At 39.7% G+C, this 13,274-nt stretch overlaps 1 protein-coding gene across 1 annotated transcript; it reads right to left on the bottom strand.

Annotated features, from left to right (window-relative positions):
- Positions 1-4,007: 4,007 nt before the first annotated feature.
- Positions 4,008-13,097, bottom strand: LOC148652680 (actin-related protein 2/3 complex subunit 1A-A). The gene is made up of 10 exons (XM_088599727.1): positions 12,941-13,097; positions 11,521-11,634; positions 10,842-10,946; positions 9,428-9,656; positions 9,077-9,184; positions 8,446-8,652; positions 6,915-6,990; positions 6,126-6,319; positions 4,640-4,730; positions 4,008-4,313 (listed from the first exon to the last, which is right to left on the bottom strand). The coding sequence occupies exons 2-10, from the start codon at positions 11,582-11,584 to the stop codon at positions 4,308-4,310; spliced, it is 1,080 nt and encodes a 359-aa protein (XP_088455853.1). The 5' UTR covers positions 11,585-11,634; positions 12,941-13,097; the 3' UTR covers positions 4,008-4,307.
- Between the last annotated feature and the right edge of the window lie 177 nt (positions 13,098-13,274).

Genomic DNA, 13,274 nt, shown 5'->3' with positions numbered 1-13,274 from the left:
TCACGCTGCTGTTGGCTGGGGAGGGAAGTCACCCTCCTACCTTTTTGCGGAGGATTCCGATTGGCCAAGCCTAACCAAACGCTGTTCCGATTGGCCAAGATGTGACTACGAAGGTGAAGGGGGAGTTGAGTTGGTTAGCCCCGCCCATTCCAGCAGGGCTGATTTCGATTTGCTGAAAATGATTCCAGTCCCGGCACGAGGCTTTGTTTTGGTTACCTGGTATCTTTGTAGCCAACAAGTTTAAAGATAAGTAATCGAAGAGCCCGGTAGTTGTACCAAGCATTAATGAATTAAGACATTTGTCCTGGGGAATTTGAATGCTCTGAAAGAATCAGATGGGACCTTTTCACTGCATCTCAATTTGTGGAACCTGAAATTTTAGACTTAAGCCAAAGAAAGCAAAAATGTCGGAGCGCTACAGTTGGCCATCGCTATTTCCGTAAACGTGTTGCTTTATAGTGTCAGATACAGCCGGACGCTTTAGTTGCATCAACAGTAAAATCCCTTCTATTACGGAAAGCGACTTGCACGCTACGTGGCGACTGAAAATGCTTATTTTTAAGCAGTATCGAGGGTGCAGCATTATAAGCAACAGCGGACATTTCTAAAAAATAATTGCAACTGAGATCTAGTACTCCTAAGTAGGGAAGGGGATCCCCTCGGATTCAGGATGCCAGGGATGTTTTGGGGGGCCCCCTTTGCGCCATTTTTTTTTTTGGTTCGGGGGAACAACGGAGACACTGAATTAATATGCCGGTGTTTTATTTAAACTGGAAAGTGGTATCCGCCTTTTTAAATGCGCTAATGCAGTGAAAATCTTTCTTCCACTGTCGGGGGCGCATGATTTGTCTGTCTGCCGGTGCACAGGTGCAGTATTAAAATGATATGTATGTAACGAACAAGAAAGGGAGACCCCACAGCCTGTCTGCACTCTTTCGGTTTTCCCGGTCTTGAAGAAAGATAACTTAAGTATTTATTAATAGGGAAGACTTACACCGCGAGACAGTTTGAACACGCTCGCTGCCTGTGTGACTCTGTAATCTTATCCCGTTATTTGTATGAAGAAAATAAGTAATAATCAGTAGTTTTGTTCTTCTGTTATGTCTTAATTATACAATCTGAATGGTAGAGGGAAACCTAAGTAAACAGGAGAAGACAGTTTGCTTTGTTCTTTTTTTTTTAAAATAATTTAACCGTAAGCATAAAAATTAAACTAGTCTCATCGGCATACATTGTTATTTTTACAAGCTGGCTGCTTTTAAGTTGCTTCAACAGTAAAATCCAAAAAGCTGCCATTGGCTGTACAGGATTTAATTCCCAGACAATACATGTGGAACAAGAAACTGCCGGCATCACACACAACCTGTAACACAAAAATGGAAAAAGAAGAAGATAAGTATTGTGCAGTGTTGCATCTCAAGAAACAAATCCGATATCAAATGTGCCAAGAACACACCCGCTTTCTTTCCAAATCATAGTGCAGAAATGTTTTGTTGGTTATTTAGGTTTATTGTTTTTGATGCAAAACACAAGTCTTTTTCGGTGATTTCCTGTTGTGCTGTTCTACTTGTAATGAGTTATTGACACCTCACAAAATCATAAAAACAATTAGCTACGTTTTCAAGTACTGAAGTTGTAAGATCTTCAATAACATTTAATTCTCATAATTTAATCTTACAGTATTTTGTTCATGCGTCTTTACCTGTGCCTGATGTCTGCAATTGAATTTTTAGAAATGGCAAGTTCCTATTTTACATTACTTACACTGTTTGTGGCTCCTGAAATTCCAGTCTTCCACTGAAGCTGAATCATACAGCTGCCTGCATCCACTGACCGTGTGTCACACAGCTCCCTGGTTACAGAGACTTCCATTGATCCTGTGTCTTTTGTTGCAACCTTTAGTCTGTGAGGAATCCTCTTGGATGTTTCCACATAATGAATCAAATGCTCAATGATTAACTTAATATATACTTTCCCCCTTTCTCCTGTAACAGGTCAATATATTTCCCACCAATGTTTGCGATGACAAGAAATCCTGATCTAATTTCCTTCATTTTAATAATAATAATAATAATAATAATAATAATAATAATAATAATAATAATAATAATAATAATAACGTTTCTTTATTAGCCCAATACAATTTCATGCATTAGGAATTTGTCTTTTCTTTTCTTTGCTGAACTCTGGCATCTTGTCGATGCACCTTGTCTCCAACTTTAAAAGTTGTTCTTTTTCTCCCTCCGACTTCTGTTTCTTTCTCTGCGCTGTTCAGTGATTCTCTCGAATTAAAAAACCCATGTTTTCCTGCAGTGCAATGCATTGAGCTACCAGGTCTTCTAATGGCAACATGTCTGCTTCTGAACCAACCTGACAAATATGATGAGAATGTAACATCTAATTGGAAGTGTAAAAAAACTTGCACAAGATCTAAAATATTGTTACAGCTTTAAGCCCGTATCACACTACATTACTCGACACGGCTTCTAGTCAGACAGCATGTCAAATTTAATGACTGCAATTGCGAATCTCACTGCCTTTTCTTTCCTAGAGGGTGTCAAATTATACGACTAGGAATCGCAGGGGGTGACTACGACTTTTCATCATGGTTCCAAATCCAAATCTCGTATTGCGCCACGAAAGTACCGCGAGGTGGCCTCGTTTTGGCAGCCTATCAACGTGGAGCTCCGCACAAAAGTAAACAAACAACACGGAGAACAAGCACGTAACATCTTGACAAATGTAACACCCACGTTGTTTTCCACAAATAATCATCTTCAAAAATGTCATTCTTCTTTAAAAATATAGAACAAGTTTACAAAAATAAAACCACAGTTAAAAATGTAAAACACCTTTAAAACAAATATTGTAAAAAAAAATAATATTGCGCTATAACATGTAATATAATGGGTACATTATCTCACAAGTACACATCTGGCTGACTGCCCACCCCTACGACTTGCGACTCTCTACGAGAAAATCAAACCAGAGTTGCAGAGAGTCATAGGGGCTATTAAGAGCGCTTTGACTGAGTCGCTGGGGGTGTCACACTACACACTTGATGGTAAAGGGCACGCGCTGCTACTCTCTAAACTCTGTGATTTTCTTACGATTATGTAAATGAAGGCTACAACTGAAAATCCTAGGAAAAGTCTTGTAGTGTGACACCTGGCATTAGGTGACCTAGAAGCGTCTCATAGATTTAAGATAGTGACACTGGGAAGAGAAAACACAGAACATGGTTATGTTATGGCACTGAATATACAGTAAGACAACAACATACTACTACTACTAATAATTTCTTACTTATATAGCGCTTTTCTGGACACTACACTCAAAGCGCTTTACAGGTAATGGGGACTCCCCTCCACCACCACCAATATGCAGCATCCACCTGGATGATGTGACAGCAGCCATAGTGCGCCAGATCGCTCACCACACACCAGCTCTCAGTACTGTACTTTATATACAATATGTATTCTATTATACACAGGTATAGAACAATTATGAAACTGATTATAATGTGACATGAGACCCTCCCATTAACATAAGCCAAATTCACATTCGTTATGTTTTATCATAGGTTTCTACAATGAGTAGATGAATAGAAAAACATTTGTTATTGTATGCAAATGTTTTAAAAGCAACATACAATAGTAAATACTTTTATTTAGCATTTGGAAACCCTGCTATTTGATCTCTTATAATATCCAGTAAGGGAAAATGTGGCTCTTTTTGTGGTTCCCGTTCCATTTTGTTTTGACTGTGTTTATACTGTAATTACTGATAACAAGGTGGTCTATTGACAAAGGTAATTGTGTAGTCCTTAAATTATTTATCTCATTATTAGATTTTTATGTTAAGATTGATTGATTTATAAAAGCTATCAATCAAATTTCCATTGTTTTATAGAAAAAATGCTGACTGTAAAAGTTAGAAATATACAGTGAATGCAAGATTGATCAGAATAGTGCTGTGATCCAGTTAAGAAAGAAATTAAAGATTACTTTCATGTTTGTATAGTCTTTGAAAGTTTTTTTTCTTTTTAGTCTTTGGAGACATTTTCCTTGGACAATATTAGACATTTATTTTTGTAAGCATATTTCGAAAAGCAACAGAAAATGTACAATTTACTATAAAACTCCACATACATAACAAGTTCAAATTTCCAAAAACACTCTATGTTGTTCCTCTTATTTCGTCAAAGCTATAACGCCATTCTTAGCGTCTAATATTTGTAGCCTCAGAAGATAGAATTTGGCCTCTAGGAGTACAGCAGCATCTCATGGATCGAGCCTTTTAAATGTTCAGTGCTGTGGAAAAAAAGAGGTGGGATTAGTATATTCTGAACACAAGTGCTGTGATCATACGGAGTGTATCATACCATTTAATCCAAAGTAAATTGCAGCAGAGTGGCAATGCAGTCTCTCGTAAGCAGGGTTTCATGTCATGTTTAATGTCATGCTTTTGAAAAGCAGGAGTTTAAAGTTAACCTTCCCTTTCCTTTGAAAGTGAAGTTTCACTAATCAACGAGCTGTGGACAAACACGTACACCTCCAGCTTACCCAACCACTGCAACACAAAACTTTAGTGCAAATGTGTGAACTCACAGGGCGTCATCCATTTTAGGAGAGTTTACCTTAAAATCCCAGACCACCATGGCTCCATCCAGACCCACACTACTGAACGTCTCCACCTTGGATTTCTCCCCCTTGACAATACACAGCTGACTGCAACAGAGAACCACACCAGTTATTTTTTATCCAAAGTGATGCACAGTTAAATTACTTACTGTAATCTGCATACAAATGATAGCACCAGTTTACACATCTGGGTTTGCTGGATGAATCTGGGTGAAGTACAGTACCTTGATCAAGGGGACAGCATCAGTGTCCCTACCTAAGATGCAAACTTGATTCCAATCCTGCAATGTTGCCTTTTTAATTTGATATAAAACTCTTAAATGTCCCCTAACAGGAGGGCCATTGCAACACTGGTGGAGCCACGGATGTGAGCAAGACAGGATTGGCTGGGACCCATATAAAATTGCCAGATTGCCCTTGATGTTTCCACTGTAATTACAGGACAGAGTGCCTGGACTCTCAATTGTTGAGAACAACTGCTGCTTTAGAAACCAGGCGAAAATCGCAGACTGACCAGACTTGAAAATGGTCACAATGGTCATTGCTTTTTAACTTGAACATTTAATGTTTCAAGAGTAACTTGAGTAACATGAGTGTTATTTGTACTCCTGACAGTCCCAAACATGTTGATTTCTATTTGCCATTCTAGCAGCTGGTAATGTGTAGAAGAAATACAGGAAAATGAAAGCAGATTCACAGCAGTTACTTTTAAAAGGTCATCAAACTGCCATTTAAAGCCTGTTGGACTACTTTGGAGTCATTTGGGTAACGTTTTGAACACACTTTTTCAAGGCAAGGTTTTTGATATACAGTATGTTGTGGAAGTGCCTGAGCTAGGGTTAGGGTTAGGTTTTGAACAACACCTAGACATTTTGTGATGCATTTGCTGTGCTTGGGGACACACACGAAAAGCAGTAAAATTGTTGTTTTGTTATTTCTTTGAAAAATTAATTTGGCCCGATTTTTCTGTTTTTGCGAAGCCGCGCACCTGTCAATCAAATCTGGTCAAAGGTCAAAAGTTTAAAAACAATCTTGTAGTGAAATGCATTCACTGCTTAAATCAGCTTTGAGGTTGTCAAATGCAAAGATATAGAGCATCAGGAAAAGAAGAAGGGAGAAAAACATCAAACCAATTTTATTTTAAACCAATATTAAGTCCAATGTGTGAATATCGTATGCGAATGTGTTTGGCATACACTTTACTCTGATTTTTCTGCTTCATCAAAATTGTTTTTTTACTAAACAGAGGATTTGTAAATTTGGATTGAGGCACTCATGTCTTTTCTGCTGGAATACTTTAATGCATCATGTTTCTTCAACTGACCTGAATGAACTTGACCTTTACTGATGAAAATATATGGAATTCCACGCTCTAAGGTGCTTTCAGTACATATTAATTTAAATATATATATAACTTGTGATTGTGAATCTTCCTTTTTCTTTTTAAAGCAATGTGGTAGAAAAAGACATGCTGCCTCTCACGTGATGCTATTCTGGTGCAGAGTCTCCTGTTCGTTATTGTCCTCCTCAGCGGTGGCTTTCTTGTCCAGATTGCGGAAGTGTTGCATAGCTGACATGCTGGCTTTGGAGCTCTGCTTGGGGACAGTTAGCTTCTTAACAAACTTCAGGGAGCCCACTCCTGTGTAGGAGAACTGATGAGGGTAGCAGTCATGTCCCTGGGACAAAGGAAAAGAGAATTATGACAGATAATATTTTGCATACTGGATAGATGGAAAAGAATTAGGACAACTACAGTTTCATCCCATGTATCAGTAAGAAGCAAAACGAAGGTAAACACTGAATAATGAGTGAGAACTGTTACTGACCCCAGCTTCCTCTTTTCCATCTTTTCAGATGGGAAATAAAGTGACTAGAACTGTTTTGAGTCTAGAAACCTTTAAAGAAGTGACTTACAACAAGTTGCCCCTGTGAAACAATGATACATTTTAATAGTAATGTTTAAGAAGACAGGAGTTAGTGTATTAGTTAAAAACCTGTTTGCTGATCACACCAGAGAAAATGTCCCATGCCTTTTGCATTGTAACAACTACAGAAAGACTGATTTTGCTTTTATCCCCCTTATGCTGTGGGGTGTTTGTAGTTTTTCAAGTAACAATCCACACAAACAAATGATGGTACATATGGAATGTTTGTACATCCACCTGGACGAGTGAACTTACCATTTATTAATCTGGAAGCCTGCTTACTATATTTTAGTGGTCCCAAAATAGTGAATAGCTGCGCTAGATCTAGTGTTTGAGTCAGTCTTACCGCAGCCACAATCTCAGTCTCACTGAGGTACAGCACACTGAGAAGAGGGAGATGTTCTGTGTTGAGCTGGGTCACCCTGAAACACATAACGCAGACAAAGAAAATCATTTCAATGAAATCCGGTAAAAATAGACACTGGGAGTTGAACACTGTAAGTGCTGCATTTTTAAAATGTGCCTTCAGTGAGATTCTCTGTTGCTTTTGATTTTGGTGTAAAGTTTTATTTTTCAGTCTTGTTTTCTAGTCCAATATATACTGTACAAGGAATGTAGGATGGATACTAACTGTTGTGTAGCAATGAAACATGTCCTTTCCCTGTCCTGATCTATTTTAAATTAAAAAAAGCTATATAAATAAGTGATAAACTACTTGTTTCCTATCACTGTACTGATGTGTTGATGTGTATTGAGTGTGTTGTACCTCAATTTCCCTTCGGGATCAATGAAGTCTCATCTATCTATATTCTATCAAGAGTGGAGATCGCCATCTATTGGTCTGCCAACATAGTCCACGCACAGTTATGCTACTGCCAGCAAAATAATGTCATTCCCTTGCCAAGACCTCAATCACAGCTTTAAGGTTTCTCTGGTCTACTGCATATGCTCTTCCAACATCACATGAGAGAAGAAGAATCGTGAGTCATCAGAGAATGCCACCCTTTGCCAGCATCTAGGTGGATGTCATCTGTGTTGATGTACAAAGTGCATTCCCAGAGTGAGTTCCCTCTCTCTCACAATGAGTCAAGGCATAACTACAGCCTCAATACAATTCATAAGTCTGCATGTCTTCATATGTACCTATATGTGCAGACAAGTACTCAGGACTACCGGTGTTCACACATTACCTTTGAGCATGCAAACGTTGCATTTCTCAAGTGTTTTGGTATTCAGGGCATTTCTGAAAAAAGTAGGGTGTCCTGGTCATATTCCCCCTGGCCTTTACCTTTGGCTGCCATCTCATCATTCAAGCGGGGGCTAATAAACAGGTGTTGGCAGAGGGGAGTCCCATTAACTGTAAAGTTCTTTGAGTGGAGTGTCCAGAAAAATCCCCTTCTGATTCAGGAATTTAAAGGGTTAGAAAATAATGAGCCAAGTAAGACCAACTAGGATGTTAAACAGAATGATTCTATTATGGAAACAAGTCCTTGGAATACGCTTGTTGTTTTCTTGAAAAAATGACCTGACTTGTTTCATCATTCCTGACATTTCTTCCTAAATTAGAGATCTGACTTCAAATAACATGTTTTGTTCATAGTCCCCTTAGCTTATCCTGTAAAATAGACACTCACTCAGAAGAGGGGGGATTTGACCTCCCACATGATAGGAAAGCTTATCAAAGTTGAGAGATACAGCCTACTCTCTGCATGTGTGTTCATCACACCTGTTACTCTTCCAACTCTTTTGCTTCTGTCTTTGAACAGTCTGTCATCTGTTGTTGATAATTTAGCAGTGAAATGAAAGGAAATGCAGCATCAAGCCTGAAAGCTGAAAACAGGTCTAATTGTAGGGAGAAGAACAGTGCCTGTACTCACTCCTTGCCCTTAGATGCATCAGCCACACTGATGTTGCTGTTGTGACTGACCCAGGCCAGGCTATCCCCAGAGGGTGAGAAGCAGACGCTGTGCACCCATCCCCCACAGTCCCTTTGGTCCAGGAGCACCTCCCCGAATGGCATCTTGGAACCCCAGGCTGTGGGGCTTGGCTTTTCCTCGATGTCCTTGATGTAAGCTGAGAAAACCCTGTCAGTGTAGCAGAGAAGACAGAATCACCAGTTACCCTCATCACGTTGCAAATGACATTAAAAGAAATCAAGTCACAGGTGACGAACACTCCTGTGCAATGAGGCATGCAGCATCCTGTCCTCCAGCATTTTTCACTCAATGCCTTTCCTGCTTTAAACCCAAATTTGTGGGTGATCTTCTGCTGAGATTTTAGCCGTTTCAATGTATAGCCAACCTCTCAATGTGAATTAAAGATTGCTGCATGACAAGCTTGTTTTGTTGATGCTCGTAACACACGTAACCCTGTTTGTCAGTAAGATGTCTAAGACTTTGCACAGCAGTGTGATTGAGCCCTTAGCAATGGTGCTACGGCAACAACATGAATCTACATTTCCTTCCCTGTTTTGTGCTGCTGTGATGGGGGGGGCTCGGAGACCCTGACCTGCAGTGAAAGTCTGCAGAGCCAGCAGCCAGGAGGAAATTATTGGGGTGCCAGTCAAGACTCAGAACGGTGGAGCAGATAGGTTTCTTGATGTGCTTGCTCAGCCACCTGGAAATCAAATGAAGAAATTATCAAGGAATATCAAGAGCCACAGATGGCTAGAATTTACAAAAGCAAAAAAGAAAGACTGAAATCACAGCTAGAGGTTTCTGGTTGGAAACAGAATGCGAGTTCTTCTTTGTGTGGCAGTATGTCAGAACACAGTAGCAGAGTCTGCACTTCTGCCAGCTTAAAAACAGGTGACAAAAAACAGAGGTGAAGAAAATCACACACCCTCTTCATCACACTCACCAGTTGTTTCCCTTGTCAAAGTAACAAACGGAGATGATTCTCGCCCCACTGCCCAAAGCAAATTTGTTCCCTAGTGGAGACCACTTGACACAGGTGGCGGCCCTATTGATCCGAACCAGCACCAGGGTGGGCTTCCATACCATACCCTCCTCTTTCAGGGTCCACACATAGGCATTTCTGTCAGAGGCACAGGTCACAATGAGGTTGGACTGGGGAGCCCAGTCTATACCTGAAAGCACACACACAGGCTAAACCTATAACATTGCCCCAGTACTATGATCATAGCTGATCATGAGTTATTCCCAAAAACTAAAGCAGTCAGATAATGAAATGTTACATACAATCATGATACCAAAAGAAGGCTTTTTGACGTTAACATGGCAATGATGTTAAATTATGTAATGTATTTGAAAGACCTCATTTAGAATACTGTACCCAGGGTTAGTCATTACATTTCAAAAAGGACATATCTACACTGGAGTCAGTCCGAAGAGGTTAGAGAAACTGAATTTCTTCAGTCTCGAATGAATTCAAGTGTGAGGGTTCTTGATTTAAGTATTAAAAATTCTCTAAGGTAATGACAAAGTCAAATCAATGGACGTCTTCACAGACAACTGTGAAACATGACCCAGAAGACATCAGTGAATACCACCAAGGGGAAGTTAATGTAAGAAAGAAAAGCACTTGGCTGTACACAAAGGGTTGTGGGGAACTGGAACAAGCCACCCAACCACAAAACTTTTATTTCATTTCAAAACATAATACACTCAGCAAAATGTATGTTAATTCCCTGATTTCCCTCTAGAAATGCGTGGATAGGGTCCTCTGATCTATCACCTGCTAGCAACCAAGAAGTTACTTGGGCCAAACAGACAGCCTGTTCTGAAAGTCTTATGTTCTTGAAAGAGTCTGTTTCTACCTCTTGATCATTAACATTTTCTACATTATCCCATGTTTACAATAAAGTGCAGTGAAGACTTGAAATGTAAAAACACATGCTGTATGTACAGTATGTGTGAACTGATTGAATAGAAGTCAAAACAAAGTGCTGAAGAATGTACTCTGTGCAAGAGAGAATGCTGTGTCCAAAACTGACAGAAAAGGAATTTATGTTTTAAAAGATAGCAAGGTTATACATAATGAGAAACATTACAGTCCTGACTTCCATGACTATTTTTAAATTTTGTTTCTTTATTTAAAACTTGAGACTTTAATCACAATTGCATATGTACTGTATATACAGTATAAAAGTGTTTCAGTTACCTTAATACAAGGATGCAACAGCTGCATGTTTTGATTTTCTATGTATTTGGTTGCTGCTCTGTGATGCACAGAGGCCACACTGCTTCAAACAATTAACTATTTTAAAGGTAATGTCGATTCAGTCATAGATTCTTCTCCAAAGTTGCACTACCTGTGATGCGACCACTGTGCTCTTTCAGCTCATGGATCTTATTCCATTCTTTCCCCTTTTTCTGGTAAATGTGGACCTCATTATTGTTGGGACTGATGGCGATTTCTGCAAGGGAAAAAAATATTAAACATATTACTTTGCTTACATACAGTATAGTATTTACTGAACTAACGATTCTGGCTCTCACGTCGTGGCATTTTAGCCCATTAAAAGTGTGATATCAAGTTCACTAATCACCACCCCGCAAAAGAAAGATGAGACTTTTAAACACTTTTCCTCACCAACAGAAAAAAATCTATTCAGTTTCAGGCTATTTTTCCCTTATAAGTAAAGCATCTAAACTTTTTCATGAGAAAACATACTCAAAGACCTCCTGAATGTCTGTTAAGGCAGAAAGACATAGACATGTAACAGAAACTATTTATGGCCCAAATAGAAAGATACAGACAAAAGTGTTGAGCAAAGACCTAAAATGGTGGTGGTGGATATTACGTGGATGTTACACACTATCAGGAATAGGCTCAGGCTCCCTTGCGACTCTGTATTGGATACAGCAGTTAGAAAATAGATCGGTAGATAGGTATTACACAGGCTTGACAAAATCATTGCACAATGCATAGAGGATGGACCCCTAAGACTGGAGTAGGATGAAGCTGCTCGACCAGTTTTTTTTACTTACGAGTTCGGTCTTTATTCCAGGCATGACATGACAACGGATCAAGTCCGAAGCTGTACAGAGACATGTTTCAACAAGGGAGGCTCTTGGAATGTGTTGTCCAGGATTTTGAGCACCCTGCAGCAAGAGCACAGAGAAGCACATCAATAAAGCAAGGAACCCTGCCTACTTTTGACAGCACCCTGCATAGCCTTAGAACTTCATGAGCATATTTTTGTATTCACTGAGTCTTTTCCATCAGCATGGAAAATATAACTGTTGTGTGTAAAATTAAGCTCCTGTTGAGGGAAATTAAAAGTTTAAGAAATATAAAAAAACCTTTATATTTATAACCAACCTGAATAATACGCTTGTATTCCATTGCATACAAGTGTAATCTGCAGCATTCTTGGCTCTAGTGACAGTGGTATAGCTGTTTTTACACAGTTCTTACTTTTCATGACAAAGCAAAAAAACTTGGGTCAATTGGGTTATAAATCTTTACTTGGATATCATACATTGGGTCTTCATTCCAAATTTACATTCAACAGATCTTTAGTGCAAAGCTGGGAGATTGTGAGGCACTGAGATCGAGTTGCCTTTCAGACAGAACGACACACCTGTTTTTTTTCCCTGTGTTTTTCCAATGATAAGATTGTGCCAGTTCTTCTCAAACTTTGCTTTTTCTTGCGCCCTGTTAAAAAGCAGGCTAACCACCATTTCATAACTGTGAATTTAGATTTCAGAGCATTGAATGATATATCTATATATTTTTAAATTAGTCAAAGCTGTGTAGCTTAAATCTTCATGGTGCTTTCTTATCTCACTATTCTGAGATGTTTCTTTTATATTGATCCTTACTTCTTTAGAACTAAGACCCTAATGTATTGTGTGATAAGATAATTTAATTGACACAAGATCCACAGAAAACACTTAATTGGTCATATAACATTTCCTGTATTAGGAATTTGTCTTTTCACATACCCCAACTTGCTCTCCATGAGACACACAGACAAGCAGAGAAGCTTGGGGTCAGAGCACAGGGTCAGCCACTTACACAGTGCCCCTGGAGCAGTTATGGTTAAGGGCCTTGCTCAGGGGCCCAACGGAGTGGGATTCCCCTGCCAGCCGCGGGATACAAACCAGCAACCTTCCAGCCACAGGCGCAAATCCTTAGCCACAGAGCCACTGCACCAAACTGGGTATTAATATAAATACACTGTGCTGCCTTATTAGCCTGACAGTCCCATAAAGATGTCCACTGTTGGACCTGGTAGTTCGACACAGTCACACTTCACTAAGGGAACACAGTACACTGTAAGTAGGTGTTTTACATGCACCTAAGATATAAAAGAGTATTGGTCGTGTGGATTTCAAAAAATTGCTTTCCTCCCCAGAAGCAGACACAATTTGCAAAAGAACATGAAATGGTAGTGGCACTCACCCTGCAGGGACGGCGGCTGTATGGCAGTGGAGTGACTGAGTCAGTAATGCGGAGGACACTGGTTTGCCTAATTTCCCCACACCTGAGAATTTCTGTGGTTGGGCTGTATTTCTGGATTCCAGACAGTCAATAGGAATGGAGGTGTGTTCAGGGACGGGCCAGCACAGGCAGCCGTGAGGGAGGAGAGAGATGGGAAGAGAAGGAGGGGGTTGTGTTTTCAGCCCTCAGCAAGCTCCTGGAATTTGCCAAGAGGAGGAGTGGTATGTTTAAGTACAAGTAAAAGAGTATAATTCTGACAGGAATACCAGTAGCAGCATGGTAAACGCTGAAGACT

Source organism: Lepisosteus platostomus, chromosome 11 (genome assembly GCF_059453375.1).
Source record: "Lepisosteus platostomus isolate fLepPlt1 chromosome 11, fLepPlt1.hap1, whole genome shotgun sequence".
NCBI lineage: Eukaryota > Metazoa > Chordata > Actinopteri > Semionotiformes > Lepisosteidae > Lepisosteus > Lepisosteus platostomus.
The sequence above is the reverse complement of the archived record's forward strand: the minus strand, read 5'-3'. Positions and strand labels throughout refer to the sequence as shown.